The sequence below is a fragment of the Macadamia integrifolia genome, chromosome 6 (assembly GCF_013358625.1).
Source record: "Macadamia integrifolia cultivar HAES 741 chromosome 6, SCU_Mint_v3, whole genome shotgun sequence".
Taxonomy (NCBI): domain Eukaryota; kingdom Viridiplantae; phylum Streptophyta; class Magnoliopsida; order Proteales; family Proteaceae; genus Macadamia; species Macadamia integrifolia.
In genome coordinates, this window is record NC_056562.1 from 14,204,467 (window position 1) to 14,221,742 (window position 17,276).

The following is a 17,276-nucleotide window of genomic DNA, read 5'->3' on the forward strand; positions in this document are numbered from 1 at the left end:
AAAAAACAATAAATAATAACGGAAAGAATTACATATACTACGATCTCTGTCACTGATAATTGAAGTAAAGATACTGAAGACTGCACAGTGCTTTCAAAGTTGAGATACAAGGATCAACCAACTTAGCAGAAAAAGGAGAAGATATAAGGGCACAGTACATGATCACTCAAAAGTCAAACTCAGAGCTACAATGAGGATACTACCTACAACTTACCAAGAAAAAGAAGAGGGTGGGGGAGACTACCTGCCAGGGATCTTGAAAGTTGCTCCATTAGTTGATGTACCAACAGCAATGTGACCAGTCTACATAAGGAACATGAGTTTAATTATGAAAACGACAAAATTACAAAAAGGCAAAAAGGCAGAAAGGATTCCAGTAAACAGCAAGTTACCTTATCTATTGTTGCCATGGAGATTGTATCATGGTTATGTAGACTTGTATGATGTGAGTTTGATGGAGGAGCTTCCAAATGATTTCTCATCGAACATGTTCCCTTAGCGAGTTCCACCACAGAAGAAACATCCTTTGGTTGGTAAGGGCCACAGCTATTTACAGGCACAACATTCTTCCAGAAATTTGGTTGGCAGCCATTCATTTTCCACTTATTCCATTTCTCCACAGAATCCGGTGAACTAAGGTTTGTGGGCCCCGGAAGACCCATAGAAATGGCAAAGTCTGAGGCCTTCTCTCCAACAAGCAGAGTGTGCTGAGTATGTTGCATCACTAATTTTGCAGCCCTAATGCCATCTTTCACATATCTCATTGCAGCAACAGCTCCAACCTCCATTGTTGTCTACTCAGAGACCGTTGGCAAAACACATTGACTGTCATTTTCAATAGACGCAGGGCAACAAATAACAATAAAGAAGAAAAATAAATAAAAAAAACAAAACAACAGACAGAAAATCAAAGTAAAAATGAAATAAGCATGAATAGTGTTACCCCATCCATGACCAGAGCATCAATTGTTGTTTCACCATTTTCATCTGGACTCCCACCAGGCCCAACTGACCAAAATCATAGCAGTACAATGGTTATTATGAATGATTTATGGATATCCAGGTGGTTACTGGTTATCCCACCCACAACACTACATTTTTTTACCATGACAGTGATAAAAACCAAAAATCAGTTAGTGGTACGTTCAAGTTGCTTCCTCTTTTTCACTGTAATAATGATGGAGTAAATCAGCGGTCAGAAACTAACCGCAATCTATTGTTGTTTCTGGATGAGTTCACAGCTCAGAATCCTTCAGGGGGATATCAAAATTCTAGTGGTTCCAAATGTTCAACAGTACCAGTAAATTAAAAAATCCAAACTCTCCCTGGATAAAATGGGAGTCTAAAACCTCAGTCATAGCTTGGGCAAAACAAAGAGAAGTGATTGCTATTTACAAACCCATATCTATCATTAGTCAAATAAACAATACTCATCACAATGAGAGCCACCACATCAGAACTAATATAGAAAACCAATTCTTTAGTCTTTACTAGATAAATCAAACATATTACACCATACTCAAATTTTATCCAACTAGGTCTCAGATTCCCACCTGTACCATCACATCTCAGATTTTCACAGGCAGAACAACCTTCCACTACGGCATCAACGGCAGAGAACCCACTGTCGACAGCCCTCCAAGCGGCTCTAACTGCCTCTAAGAAGGGCCAGGTGCTCACGACCAAAGGGTACTGCACTGAGTCTAGGGATTCATGCCCTAAGACCTGCACTAGAGATGAAAGTATTACTGACACTAAATCAACAATATATATAAAGAAAATGGATGAAAATCCATCAAGTCGACGAAGCACTGAGAGCAACTGAAGGATGAATGAGAAATCGATTATATAAGATTACGAAATTGAATTAAATTATATCAACCGAGTGCATGTCAAATGGATGAAAACCCAGCCGCAGAGACAGAAGAAAGACGATTATTTTACCAAATGTGCAATTTCAATAAAGATGATAAAAACCCAGTTGCCGACTAACTAGATTGCAGGAATTGCAGGATCAAAAAACAAGGTCGAGATTTATGAGACCCAATTGAGGAAATTGAATTTTGAGCCACTTTACCTTGGATGAAACAAAGAGCAGGAGAACTGTGATATACAAATTCTTTTGAGCCATGTGGCAAGAGAGGAACACCAGAGCGTTCCTATGCTACCATTACTGCTTCTTAGCTTTTAGTCTCTACGATCTACTGGTCTTTACTCGCAAGCTCATAGCTAACGCGTGAGCTACCCATTCATGATTCAACAGGTACAGTCACAACCAGGGTGATTGTTCCTCAAAATCAAATAATATAGATCAGAAGATGGGAATCAACAATCCGATCAATGATAAGTTTTCTGATGAGCACTTGGCTGGCGCCCAAAATTCAGTTTTCTCGGGACTTTGATCGGTTTCCTGGAAATAAGGATTGGTTGTCCGATCGATTTTGGTTGGGTAGAGGATTGGCAAATCCTGGCAAATGACGATGGTGAATGGCAATGGCAGGGGCAGGGGCAGGTGCAGGGCAAACGTTGGGTTCAGTCGAACGCAAACATGTGCATACCAGTGTGGTATGGACTCGGCCTGGCACATGCCCGACCAAGTTACCTAAACAAAAGTTAGAACTCACAAGGGAAGGAAAGAAAAGAAAAAAATAATTTAAATTTTTTTTAATTTGATGAGACATACAAACACATAAAAATTATTATGTAATTTTTTTTTTTTTTTTTTGACTTCCAAACATAGTCTAAAAACCTGATTCAAAAATCGAAAATTGGGATTAGTGAATCGGCTTCCATGACCATTCTTGATTCCGGTTAATCTGATACATTCTACCCAAAAATTGATGAGTTTTCAGATCTGAAGGCAATTGATGGTGATCAATTTGATTTTCAATTCTGTATTTTAAAGTATTGCTTAAAGTGAGACTCGTCATTAGTTTTTCATCTTTTAAAAATCTCATTCGTAATCTTTGATATTAAGGCCTTGTGATTTAGAGGACAATTTTCCTTCAGCCATGGTCGAGGAAGACCCAAACATCCGATTTAGGCAATTATCAATTTTTTTTTTGGTAAAGGGTACTATCAAGTATCAACCATGTATTATAAGAGGAGAAGGGTGCCTCTGATTTCAAATATGGTAGGCTTGTAGCCTACAAACTACACTGTTGCAATATGGTTGTCTGAAAAGGGCTCCAAAGTCAACTACTTGTTTTATTTTTTGGGGGGTGATGCATATGATGTCATCTTGGAAAGTCAAAAGATGACACTTCAAACGTGAAAATTTTTTTTGGAAAAATTACATGATTATCCACTTATGAGTTTCCTTTTACAAAATTACTCAATCTATGTTTTAGTTAACAAAAATGCATTGTTCTAGGTTTGGGCTTACAAAATTACTCAAAACAGTATTCATTTCTCAAATGTGGTGATTTTTTGAGAGTTTTAACCCCCACCTCCCTTCTTCCACCTTCTCCAATCCCCCCTTCTTCTTCTTCTTCTTCTTTCTACCCCTATTTCTGGAATGCGGGTGACTCCTTGCACTTATAAAAGAATCTCTACGAATGGGAGAGGAGCAGGTGGGAGAGTGAAGCAATTAATGACCTCTGGTTTTCTTCTATGATTGACGTCCATATGCCCAGACCATTTGATTTCAAATTCCGCAAAATTGCAGTCGAGGGAACTTTTGTTTGGGATTTGGTGGGAACTAAATCAATTCAAAGAAGAAATGCTATTGGGGAAGTTCGAAAAGTTCCTTTTGCTATGGTAGGAATGGAGGAAGAAGATGAGCCAAGGAATACATTCGATGTATTAGGGTCCTAGTTGGAGACTTGGGACTGAATATGTTGGCTTGGGATACCATTTCCAAAATCAAGGATACCCAAGGAAACTCTGGCAGAGGCAGAAATGGGATGCAAGAACTAGACATGGTGAGCGATGCCAGTTCAGGCTTGTTCGACATCAAGTCTTTTTTAGGGAAAGTTCATCTGTGTCTCACACTCTCACTCGACAGGCATCAGATGGCAAGTCAAGCTACGTGACACCAAGTGAAGCGAGCTGGAGTGTTATCACTGCTAATTAATGCTGCCAATTTCTCAACAGTATCGGATCACGAGGAGAGAAGATCAGTTTCATCATCAACTCTTAGAAGTAACAAAACCACCATGAGCAAGACAAGAACAAACTCAACCACATAAAAGCGGTTGGGAGAAGGGAGGTGGGGGTAAAACTGTCAAAAAATCTCCTCAATTGAGGGTTGAACATTGTTTTGGGTAATTTTGTAAACCCAAACTCAAAATAATGTATTTTTGCTAACTAAAACATAGATTGGGTAATTATGAAAAGGAAAACTCAAAAGTGGGTAATCATGTAATTTTCCTAATTTTTTTTTGCTGTTACCAATTTCCTGTTAACCCTGGTAGAAAATATCCTTCTAAGGTAAAAGTTTCAACCTACTTTCGAGATTCTATTTCTTTGATTGCTACTGGGGGTAGTAGGAACTTGGCTACTATCAGGATAGTAGTTGAGTTGCTTTCCCTAAGATGGGGATTGGGTCCTATATATTGTGAAGTTTCGAGACAAGAATAGGTAAATTCAAGTTTCAAGACAAGAATAGGTAAATGAAGAAAAGTTATGTTTATCCTTTCTTAGCATGTTTGATTAGCTTTTGAAGAAGGTTAGATGGGAAAGTTCCAACTTCCCCTTGGACTTCCCTCGAAATCCCATCAAATTAGATGGAATTATGAAAGACAATGTGAGAAGAATTAAAAAGAAGGATTTTGTTGGATAAAGAGTTTTTTTTTCACTTTTAAAAACCGATTCTAGGTTCATTTACCCACGTGGGAAGAGGAGTTACTCTCCTCACATGGGGATCCACCCACTATCCATGGGATCAAACCCTTCTTTGACTTGTGGTTAAAAGGAATGAATGGTGGATATAAACCCTCTTTTATATCCACTATGAATGCTCTTAATAGTTATTCTTTATAATTTTCTTTATTTTATGGAGTAAAATAGCCTAAACGCTTACAGTTAATAGTAGAAAATAAATTATCATATAGCAAAACAACAGAAAAAATAATGATATTTTATCTCTTATAACTAGATCTTATAAGTCTTCAAATAAAAAACTCATATATATATATATGTGTGTGTGTGTGGAATTCTTCGTGGCATCTTCCCGATTTTAATTAATTTCTTGGGTTATGATTAATTATAGCTGATTCTAACTAGTTCCAATCCAATTTGAATCAAAATCAATAGATTCAAATAACCCCGAGTCCAAATATTAATTTAGCTAAAAGATGTAGATATGAAGACTTGGACGACAAGCCTGTTGCCAACAATTTTTCAGACATGGTTGTAATATTTTTTTTTCTTTTTCTTTTTAAATAGTTAGCCTTAGAGAGAGTTGAATTCATGACCTTAAAATTCTTGAGGTGTTGGTCTTTCTTTGCCAACTGAGCAACCCCTTTAGGTTATCATGGTTGTAATACTTGCATAACAAGTAAAATATATTGCTTAATGTAGATTCATAATTATATTTAGAAAATATGTAGATTCTTCCATGTATTATCTTCTATTATGTATTGATATTTTTTAATTAAAAATGGGTGCTAGACAAGGAACCACAAGAGGCCAAACAAAGACCACAAGGGGCTGGCAAGGTGCCCATTTGGGCAACTTATTGCTACACTACTATTATCTATTACTATCACTTTAGGGAGAGTTGTCGCTTGTGGGGTAGGAGGGTTGAATGCACACCTCTCCTTGGACTTTCGTTAGATTTCCACCAGTTACTTGCTGCCACTACTCTTGAAATGCAGCCCCAACCCTTTACATCAATCAATCCATAAAGGGTGAAATAGCAAATGTTAACAATAAATTCATTGCTATATGATGCTTTCTAACTTTTTTTTTTTTCTAAATGTATAAACAAATTTACAAAGAGAAAAAGATCCTATCATAATATTAAATGCTTACACATACCTTCAAAATGCATTAAATAAGTACATATACGGGGTGGGGTTTCAAAATACATGGTATAAAAAAATGAGTGGATATATGTTTTTCATGCCTTCTTGAGTTTTGAAAGGCAATCATGAGCATGAAATCAACACTAGGATAGTAATCTTTTTCTTTCATATGGACCTTCCAAAGAAAAGAATTACAAAAACAAATGATAATTATTAGTAGAGAGAGGTTCCACACAAATTCAAGTGTGGAAAAGAATTTGCAAGCCACATCAATGGTCATCTTGAAAAAAAATATATATATGACATGAGGTTCTCACTTATTCAAACTAGGAAAGAAAAAATAAGAAAAAATCTTGTGAGATAAATTACACTATTACATAGTCTGAAAACTTTCTTCTTCTTCTTCTTTCTAATATCATTATTATTATTATTATTATTATTATTATTATTATTATTATTAGAAGAACTATCACTCTTTTCCCCTGAACTTTGAGGAAATATCAAGTTCCCCACGGTTTTTTCCATTAATTCACTCTTCCCCCCCCCCCCCAAAAAAATCAAAAGGTTCTATCAACAGTGACCAGGGGTTAAAAAGAGTTGTTAAGTGACTGTTCTATTTTTTTTTATTCCCAAAATACCCCCATCAATTCCAATCCCTCTTGCTGGATAGAGAAGTGGGCTCACCATATTCATTTCCTCTTCTATCCCAAAGCTAAGCTCTTCCTCCACAATCAAACCCATGTTATTGTTCTTCTCAAAAGAGACTTCACCACCTCCCGCCGCAGCCGCGATGAAGTCTCCAATCGTGACAGTCCTCCCAAGTAAACCATCTCTCTGAACCATATCTTCTTCTTCTTCAGACCCCTCTCTTGAACTGTAAACAGAGAAGCTTGGGATTGTTTCCAAAAAAGACATACTTGGCCTTCGTGAAGCTCTGCTCAGTTGCTTCGTTGTGTAATCGTCTAAATCGCAGGAGGCAGTAGCAAGTCCTTCTCAGTTGCCATCGGATCAGGCCCTTTCAAAAGCCTCTTGAGCTAGTACAATTGGGTTCATGTTCGGAGTCAGAGAAGGTCACAACAGTGTGAAATTGGAGATGAGTTGCAGGAGAAGGCACTGAAATGAGGGCACCCACCATGAGAGAACGAGATTTTCTTCAGAGTATTATCAGAGCTAGATGTGTGTTTGTTGTTGTTGTTGTTGTTGTTACTGGAGCTATTCTCAAAATCCCTGTTTGGGGTCTTGGAGGAGCAGAGCAGGGACCCAAGAATAGGGGTAGAAGAGCTTCTCAGCAACATTTTTTATAGCTTTAATGGCCGTCTCCTAGAAAATTAACCCAAATCAGAATGCTTGTAGACGTTCCTTTTAAGGAAAAACCTCTCTCTGTTGATTTGATTTCTAGAATTTTACAATTTCTGTGGTAGAGAGAGAGAGAGAGAGAGAGTTCCCATATCATGGAAGATGAAATATCTCCATCACCATCTCTAGCAACAAAGGTGACCAGCCCTCCACTATCTAGACTTGTTGACGCTTCCCTCGCCATCTCCACCAAATCCGATACCAATCCATCTAACAGATTCGCCCCTCTCATCGATCCCTCCAAGAAGAAACAACTTTCGATTTCCTCTACTACCAAGAGATCATCAAAAGATAGGCACACGAAGGTCAATGGAAGGGGCCGCTGCATCCTTATGCCCGCAATTTGTGCGGCTAGGGTTTTCCAATTGACACATGAATTGGGTCATAAATCTGATGGTGAGACCATTGAGTGGCTCTTACAGCTAGCAGAACCTTCTATCATCGCTGCCACCGGTCCGGTACAATCCCTGCTAATTTTTCAACCCTTAAAGTTTCTCTCTAAAGCAATGGCTCTACCCTTTCAGCCCCACCTTCCAAATCTGCTCCTCATTCCTGCACATTACTGCATTAGCCTTTGCCCACCATTCCCAATACTACGATGAAGGCGATGCCGGTCAGAGACTCTCACTGGCGGCGAGATGTTAGGTTTCATCATCAACAACAACATATCTTTGACTAGGGATCAGACTAGTGATGCTCTGCCTGATGTTTGAAATGATTGACTAAAGGGAAGGAGGTATTTCGGGAATTTAAAAGAAAAAAAAAAAGTCAATTAACAGATTTTTTTAACCCATAATCCCGGTAGAATCTTTTGATTTAGGAGGAGGGGAGTGAATTAATTAAAAAATCGTGGGGGAACTTGATATTTTCTGAAAGTTCAGGGAGGAGAGTGATAATTCCTCTTATTATTATTTGGAGGGATTTATTTGAATCACTGTGGTAGGAGAGCCAGCCAATACAGAGTGCAAGACTTAATACAATACGATACGATAATAGAGAGACAAAATGGAGAGAGTGCCAAGAGGAGACAAATAGGGATAAAAATCCTTTGCAATTCTGTGCAATACCCCCTCCAGAGGTTGAAAAGTGGACATTTTGGATTGAACGGCTCAAATTAGTCCTCTAGTGAAACAACCCAAAACTGTGGCTCTCCAACTTAAATCAAACCGAGTCGACTATTCCAACCCAACGGTTTGAAAATTGCCCTGCCTCTCTTCTTGATCTTCTTGATGTGTACTTCTTGAAACAATCTTCTCTTCTTGAGAAAGAGCGATGAATTCCTCACTTTTCTTCTTGAGAGAGAGAGAGAGAGAGAGAGAGAGAGAGAGCAAGGAATTGCTCTGCCTTTCTTGTTGTTACAATGTTATAAAGTTTCAAAGTATTGGAGGGGAGCTTAAGCACAAAGTTTAAAATGCCAAAACATTGGCTTCTTTGTTTGCATTGGGGTGGAAATCTTTAATCTGACAACTTAGAGATTAATCAGTTCTTGTTTGCTTCTTTGAGAGGAAAGAGGGAAAATGTTTGGCTCTCAAGATGAAGGTAACACTAATTCGTCGGACTAAAGAAGTAGCTTAGTTCCAAATAGCAACACTGGCAGATAGATCTCCAATTAGATGAAAAGGAGCCATGGTCTCTTCCACTTGAGCTTTGATTCCTTGATACTTATAGCAAAATATTACATGGTTTCAAAACCTGCAAATCAGGTTGTTTCAAAACCATCACCATTACCCTATCTCTCGGCTTCCATCTCAATTCCTTCACAATATCATATCAGAAATTAGGTATATTCAGATCTAAGATTTTCTAGGTTAGGGTTGATTTGGGTTATACAAGAAAAGCAAGATCTTCCCTTTCTTCCAGAACCCTACTTCAACCTCTCTCATTCCTTCCCCAGCCAAAAGGTATAAAAGAAAACAAAACGAAACCTCCATTAAGACGGAGCTTGTTGCTTATCGATTTTGCAAGGGTTCCAATGTTTCCCCTTCTTTGCAAACATTTCTGATTCGCTCTCTTCCTAGTTAATGTCCAAGTAATTTTCCAACTTCTGGAGACCACTATTATGGGAAAATGTTTAAAAACCCTAAACGGGAACCGATCTGTTTCTTCTTCTTCCTCTCAATCCTTTCCTTCTTGGGGTGAGTCCTAACCCCAGGAAAATGTGAGTTAGGGCAGAGAGGGAGAGACATAACAGAGAGAAGAGAGTCAAGAGAGGGAATGGATAGAAATCTCTTAGGTTTTGACTTAAAACCTGAACCGGTTGGGTTTGTATAGTCAACTCGGTTCGGTTTAAGCTGGAGAACCACGGTTTTGGGTTGTTTCACTGGAGGGTTAATTTGGGCCGTTCAATCCAGAATGTCCACGTGTCGACCTCTAGAGGAGGTATTGCACAGAATTGCATGAGATGGGAATCGCAGAGGATTTTTATCCGACAAATAGAGATAGAAAACACTAGCATAACTTACAATGCTTGCCCCAATTGACACCCCTCCCCACCCCACCCCACCCCACCCCACCTCACCTCACCTCACCTCACCTCACCATTTTTTAAAGTAATGAACTAATAATGAATTTATGTCTTACTTTGTTTCCCCCCCACCCCCCTTTTTTTTTTTTTTTTTTTTTTTTTTTTAATTTATACCAAGCAAAAATAGCCTAAAGGGACATATGTTAACAAAGAGGCAGATGGGGAAACAAGCATAAGATTTGGCATTGGCACTAAGGCACTAAGGCACTAAGGCACTAATTCACTAATTCTACCTTTCTTATTATTCTGAGAAATTTGAGATGTGAGACTATCATTTTTTTCTAGACCTTTGAACAGTATCTATTCTTCTTTGAATAAAATGAGTTACCTTATTTCTACCAAGAAAAAAAACGTGAGTTACCTTATTTTACCACATAGAGCGAATGACTGTACACATCGAAATACCTGTTACGATACCAACTTAGCATCTAAATATGAAAAATCCTTAAACGACTTTTCCTTTGAGTTATGCTAGACCTCTATTGGCTAGTTACCACCACTATATTAGAAGTGCATCTCCAATCCCTTACATCAATCCGTAAAGGGAAATAGCAAATGTTAACAATAAATTCAATTTTATACAATCTTTTCAACTTTCCTCTTTTTCGCATATGCAAATGTAGAAAGAGAGAAAGATCCCGTTGTAATATAAAATGCTTACACGTGCCCTCAAAATGCATTAAATGAGTATGTATAGGGTGGGGTTTCAAATACATGGTATAAGGTGAGTACATATGTTAACCCCCACCACCCCCCCCCCCCCCCAAAAAAAAAAAAGTGGCTACATATATGTTGTTCAGGCCTTTATGAATTTTGAAAGACAAACATCAAACCAACACTTAATTGGATAAGATCCTCTTTTGTTTTTTTTTTTGGTCATATGGTGCTTCCAAACAAAAGAATTAGCCACATGGACAAATGGTAATAATCACTAGGGAGAGGGTTCCCCACAAAAGCAAGTGTGGGGAGGAATTTGCACACGACATCAGTAATTGTCTTGAAAAAATGTGTCATCCACATTGGATTCACTTATTCAAAGTAAGAAAGAGAAAATAATAAATAATTTGTATCAGAGAGAATCACAACCTAGCATCCACCGTCTTCTTATTATAAGAAGGATTCTTTGAACGGACTTAATAGGACAGCAAGCCAATGGGGAGTGCAAAACAAAGTACTTGAACGACAATAGAGGCAAAAATGAGGGTGCCAAGAGGAGAGACATAAAGAGCACCAGTGTAACTTTGCTTCTTGTGAGAGAACCCCCTTCCCTTTTTAAAGTAACAATGAAACTAATAATGAATTTATGTGTTTTATTTTTATTTTTTATTTTTTATTTTCTCTTCTTTTCTTCTCTTTTCTTGTGCAAATATATCCGAAAGGAAGATACCCTCACAAAGTACTTTGGGAAACATACTTATGATTGGCATTGGCATTAATTTCAATTTTCCTATTATTCTTAGAAATTTGAGATGTGCTCTATCATATTTTTTTTTTCTTTTATAGAGGTTTGAATATTATCTATTTTTATTTGAATAAAATGAGTTACTTATTGTGGTACCATTAGATCTATTATCCCCCATGGAATCGAGAACAAAAGAAAGAGGAAATGAAAGGAAAGGTGTCGGTAAGGCAATCTTGAAGAATGAGACTGAAGTGATTGTCCACCCATCTGATGAAATTTAGGAAAATCAGGCTTATTCGATTAGAGATCAAAAGCTGTTCATAAGAGGTCGTCTATTGCCCGTAGTAACCGGTAGTATCAGATCAGAGTCAATCCCACATTTTGTCAATTACCAAAAAAATGGATAGTCCGTCAACATTGAATGTATCAATCATATAGTCAAACATAATGAAAAAGAGTCCCTTCAATGTTATATATATATATATATATATATAAGAGTCCTTTCTATGTTATTAGTAAAGCACTAATGCACCCCATTAAAAACAGCCTAGCTAAGTCAAAACTACGAACTCAACATCTAAATATGATTTTTTACTACGGTCTATATATGAAAAATGCAATGAACAATTACCAAAAGAAAAGGGGGGGGGGGAATCCAACCCTTTGCCGAGGCTTAGTTTAATTGTTAAGAAACGAATAAATTTTTTTTTTTTTTAATCAAACAAAACTTAGAGTGATCATTTGGAAGCGAAAGAGAAATAATATCGGATAACGAAAATTTGTTATGTAAAAAGTCATAAGGAAATCAATTTAACAATCATAATGGATAAAAGAACACTAATTGATCGTGTGGCCTTGCACATAGACATGTTGGGGATGAAATGTTAACCCCACCCTCATAAAATACGATATTACCCTGTACGTCCCCTCATTAGCCCCCATGTTAGTGCAGGCCTAACATCAGAAAAAGCCCATTTCAGGCGATCGCCAACAGATCTCTTCTGATTCCAGCTTTCTGAACCACACGATCAATGTCCGTACGAAAGTTCTCATACATTATATGCCACGTGTCGAAAATATTAGAATGAGCAAAGGAAATGCAGTACAGGAAACCGTAGGATTTAAGATACCAGAGACTGTACAGACGATCTTTCTTTAGGAAAATCCATTTTTCAAAAAAAAGGTTTTCTTGGGAAAGTCAATTTTGCCTTATTTTCTTGTTGTTTTGTTATACTTGTGAGAAAAGTCGACAGTAGACACTGCAGCTAAAAGCCATCCGGTGACCTAACGGTTAACAACTCTCCGCGAAATTCCATCACAACTGAAAAAGGAAGCTCCACAACCCAAGAAACCATCAGAGGCTTAAAACCTCCAGGGAAGCGAGGACTACATTGGGAAATAAAATATTGTTTAAGGGCAAAAACGGTAGAAAACAAAAATATACACGTAAAAGAACTACTCCCGCTGTTCCGCTTCTATAACATAAGTGTGCGTATATGCAAACAGATACACACTGCACTTTCCTCCGGCGCTACTCTGAGCTCTTCCTCTAAGCCTCCGTGCTCGCTTCGCTTCGTTCTCCTCACATTCCTCGCCGTTCACGCGGTTAGGGTTTTTGTTTCCGCTGCTGCAACTCCGAGACAGATTGGAGAGAGAAGAGACTAATTATTCTCTCTCGATCGGTCTCTCGGTGACTTAACATTAGATGGTATTTCAAGAAATCTCGGCGGCCGAAGAAGAATTACTGAGTAAAGTTATGGCTACTGCACCTGTGAAATCTCAGCCTCTGCACAATTTTCCTCTGCCGTTTTTGAAATGGGGGAAGAATCAGATGAACAATCACCGCTGCCGTAAACTCGTTGATTCTTCGCGAGATTCTCCGCCGCCGGACCACCGATCTTCGCCCTCCGAAGTGGAATCTGAAGGTGCTTCTGCTTCTATCTGCATAAAGGATTCCGAGGCCGAGAATCGGAAGTATCAGATTGGATCACGCAGTTCGAAGAATCGTTTCAGTTTCTCCTCTTGTTCTTCTGCTGCCTTAACGACGGAGAAGTCATTGAAGAATCAGACGGCGTCCGAAGCCGACGCTGCCGGAATGGAGGATTCTAAGAAAAAGCTCCTCATCCGTATCCGCACGAGTAGTAAAGAAGAGTCCCTATCGAAGAATAAAGCTGCTGCTGTTCCTGCTGAAGGTGGAGAAGTAGAGGAATCGGCGCCGATGCCGTGGAATCTGAGACCAAGGAGAGCTGTCTTTAGGGCTCCGGTTGATAACGGAGGGTCTTCGAAGAACGGAGATTCGCTAGATGACCTTCCTCCGATGCAACAGCCCGAGAATCAACCAAAATCTCTTCGTTTAAGAGGTTTTGCTGAAGCTCAGAATGTAGAGAAGAAGGAGAAGCGGCAGTTCTCGATCTCGCTTTCTCGCGAGGAGATTGAAGAGGATTTCTTCTCGTTGACTGGATCCAAGCCATCTCGGAGGCCGAGGAAGAGACCAAGGAATGTACAGAAACAAGTGGATGTAAGAAACCTCTGTTATGTCTCCCGTTTTCTTTTAGCGGATTTTCTGGCTTGATGTGCTTCATGTTGTTTTCTTTTACACTTCTGTAGATTCTTATGATTATGATTTCTCACTCAGTGCTATTGTTTTTCTGCAGAACGTTTTCCCCGGTATTTGGTTGGCTGGGATTACTGCAGATTCGTACAGAGTTCCTGATGCTACCCCTAAGGTCTGTTCTTTTCTTCCCTTTTTTGGATCATATGTTCGGTGTAGTCTGTTTGGTTAGTGTAACTGATATATGATCATCTTTCTTGCAGAGGTAGATAAGATCACTAGAGGCGAAACAGTTTTTGATTCTTGGAGTCTCCAGAAGTTGGAGGCTGATCACCTCTCTACCTTGAGACCTCTAGTGGAGGTATAATACCATATATCTGTAAAGAAGATGGAAATTCATGAAACAGCATATAAATATTGTGGTTTTTGTTTAGTTTGTAATCAGTTTGCTGAGGAGCATAGCTGTTTTCCATTTTGCTAGTAGCGTCAGATGTAAGTAACAGATGGATTAGTAGAAAGAATAATGTTGCTCTGATTGAATGCTCCAGAACTGGTAGTGCTCCATGTAATTCTCATGTTCATCAAAAGAAATTATGATTTATTGACTGATTATAATGTTTGCAGGCATCCCTACATTGTATGGGAGGCAAGAATAGCAAGTGTATGATTAGTTTGCAGACCATAAATCATTTCGGGAATGAGTTTGTGAGGGCAATGTTGCTGCCTTTCTCTGCAAGACACTTGCACCTGACTCAGCTTCACAAGCATCAAGGGGAACACCTGATGAGGTTCAAAGTATATATACATCAGGAACATGTTTCATTATCCACTTACTCTTGTTGTCAGTCAATTCATGATAATATGTGGCACATTTTCTTCATTATGTGATCACAGTGGCTGAAAAGGGTACAGCATTCTCATCTATCTTCAGTTTTTTGGATGGTTCAGAAGCATCATTATGCTTATGAAGATTTGAGAATTTATTAAGTACAAACTTTACGATCCAATTATGGGATCATTCAGTGCATGTTTTCAAATTCTGAACTGTGACTCTTGTGACATCCTTTGATTAAAAAAATTGTATGGTAAGATAACTATACAGTATTCATTTGCAATATGGCAAGAACCTTTTCACAATTATCCAACTGATCATTCTCTGATTAGAGTTTCCCAAACTTTTAGAACCTTACTATGGCTCTAAAAGTCCATACCTCACTTTGTTTCTTTATTCAAGTCTGTCATCTGCAGTTTAGTGACATCTACAGTGGCTAGATGGTAGTAGCCTTTACAACTAACCTACACCTTTATTTCCTCAGCCTGAGTGATCTCTGATAGAATATGTTATGGGTGAGTTTATGAGTATCAGGGATGGAACATCGCATTCATTATCTGCAGATTAAGGAGAATTTGTGAATCTGAATTGACACTCTTCTTTGGTTGTCCACTCTGTAGTCTCTAATGCTTAATTGCTGGAACATTCTCTTGCAAAAATGTTATTTTTTATTCCTCCCCCCCCCCCCCCCCCAGCGGCCCCATTGAATGTTCACAAGCTTATTCCAAAATCTTTCCACAGGTTTACTAGATCTTGAACTGCATCTTGATTTCTATTACCCTTTTTGAATAGTTTATAAACTTATTCCGGAATCTTTCCACTGGTTTACTAGATCTTGTACTGCATCTTGATTTCTATTACCCCTGTGAAATGTTCGTGAACTTATTCCAAAATCTTTCCACAGGTTTACTAGATGAACTGTATCTTGATTTGTATTACCTCTTTTACCATTATACCACCAAACTCACAGATTTGTTTCTCTGACATCTGATTGGAGTGATATCTAGACATCTTACCTGTTAAAATCCACATTATTCAACGCAGGCCCTTTTCTTCTACAAGAAGGCCAAGAACTTGGATATATTCTGGATTTTGAAATAACTTGATATCTGTGTCATCAATCCAATGTCAAAACATGAGCTTTTTTGGGCCCTAATGAGAAATCTATCTGTCACACCATTTGCTCTCTAATGCTTGTTACCGTATCATACCATCTCTACCACTTACCACCCAGAAGTTCTTTCCATGTTGCAACATCAATGAAATCCACATCTAATCTGTGCACCACCAAGGAGTCTTAACTGCACTGGTCGAAGATTTTGTTCCAAGAAATGGGAAGGGGACTGACTTTAGTGGAAGATTGATGGAATTAATTGAACATTAAAAGGAGTCCGCGTGGATAGCAATCATATGGAATAACATTGAATTTTTATTTGATTATTAATGAACTAACTAAATCATCTCATTTTTAATGCCCCTCATTGACACCATTGTCTAGTTAAATGCTTACAGATCAATCTTATACAGAAAAACATGCTTAAAAGTTAAAATGTTAAAGCCTTTCTTACCTGGTAAGAAAAGCTTAAGTACATTTAGTGTTCATTCAGCCATTGATACAGATCAACATTTGTTGAGAACATAGCTGTCTGTCTCAAGTTCCACATTGAGATTTCCACAAAAGATGCAATTTGTTGTCTCCTGGGTCTAATGGGTCTTGCTAGGTAATGATTGAGGTTCATATCTGTTACAGGCTACATGAGTAAAAGCAAAAACCTGATTCTGCTTCATCGGATCGCCATTTGGTGATGTCCAGACTCGGTCTAGGTAACATCAAAATTCTGATAGTATGGAGTTGTAATCCGGATTTTAGAATCAATTTTTTGCAGGTTTGACTTGCAATTTCTTGGTCTGCTTGGATCCATCATCTGTGCCGACAGGACTATTGAGCACTGTATCTGCTAATTGGGGTTGGTAACCCAACATGAATTGCACTCCACCATTCTTCTTCATCTAAAGCTGTGTCTAAACGCGACCATGGAAATTGAGTTGCTGTTAGCCTGCTCAGTTTTATTCTTTCCCCAGCGAGAGATTATTTCAGTGGTGAATGCTGATGGTGGTTATTTACTTTTTTCTTTCTGGAATGTAATTGTCATATTCTTATCTCTATTAGGAGAGATTTTATATTAGTTTGTCTTTCATGGAGGAACCATTATGTGGTTATTTTTTGGCTATCTGAGAGTTGGAATGTCAATATTTTCTTTTGATCTTTTGCCTTTCAATAACACTTTTGTCTTTAATAATGAGTTGATTAATTTCAAGCCGTAGTGTCTAGACCGAAGAAAAGCACGCATGGTCCTACGACTCCCACCCACGGTTTCAAAGAATTGGGATCGGAGTCGGCTGACCGATCTCGATTCTGGCCAACCTAGATGCGAAGAATATATCAATTCTAGGGATAGCTGCTGGGAGTGGAATCGGTTGGAAACAATCCGGATTCTGGAACCCGATTCTGTGTTTTGAATCCCTACCCTGCGATCGGTTGTTTGAAAGATATGATAATTTGACTGATATAAAGGGTGTTTTGGTAACTGTGCTGAGTTGCTGACATGGACACGCATGGACAGTATGTGCTGCCTCTTTCT

General features: G+C 38.5%; 2 protein-coding genes across 8 annotated transcripts; one reads left to right on the forward strand and one right to left on the reverse strand.

Annotated features, from left to right (window-relative positions):
• Positions 1-244: 244 nt before the first annotated feature.
• LOC122081415 (probable isoaspartyl peptidase/L-asparaginase 3) lies at positions 245-2,577 on the reverse strand (the record flags this gene model as incomplete). Its single annotated transcript, XM_042648536.1, is given in 5 exon segments — positions 245-303; positions 393-794; positions 944-1,008; positions 1,554-1,725; positions 2,078-2,577. Coding segments are annotated over 5 exon segments (752 nt in total), but the record flags the coding sequence as incomplete, so codon positions are not given.
• A 10,145-nt stretch (positions 2,578-12,722) lies between these two features.
• LOC122082753 lies at positions 12,723-16,900 on the forward strand. Of its 7 annotated transcripts, none has more exons than XR_006141397.1 (5): positions 12,723-13,769; positions 13,906-13,977; positions 14,066-14,708; positions 16,385-16,458; positions 16,572-16,900. XR_006141397.1 is itself a non-coding variant. In XM_042650517.1 (3 exons), the coding sequence occupies exons 1-3, from the start codon at positions 12,957-12,959 to the stop codon at positions 14,069-14,071; spliced, it is 891 nt and encodes a 296-aa protein (XP_042506451.1). In that variant the 5' UTR covers positions 12,723-12,956; the 3' UTR covers positions 14,072-16,900. The 7 variants fall into 7 exon arrangements, 1 of the variants encoding a protein (XP_042506451.1); XR_006141398.1 differs by having other exon boundaries at positions 14,066-14,597; XR_006141394.1 differs by having other exon boundaries at positions 14,066-16,458.
• The last annotated feature ends 376 nt before the right edge of the window (positions 16,901-17,276 follow it).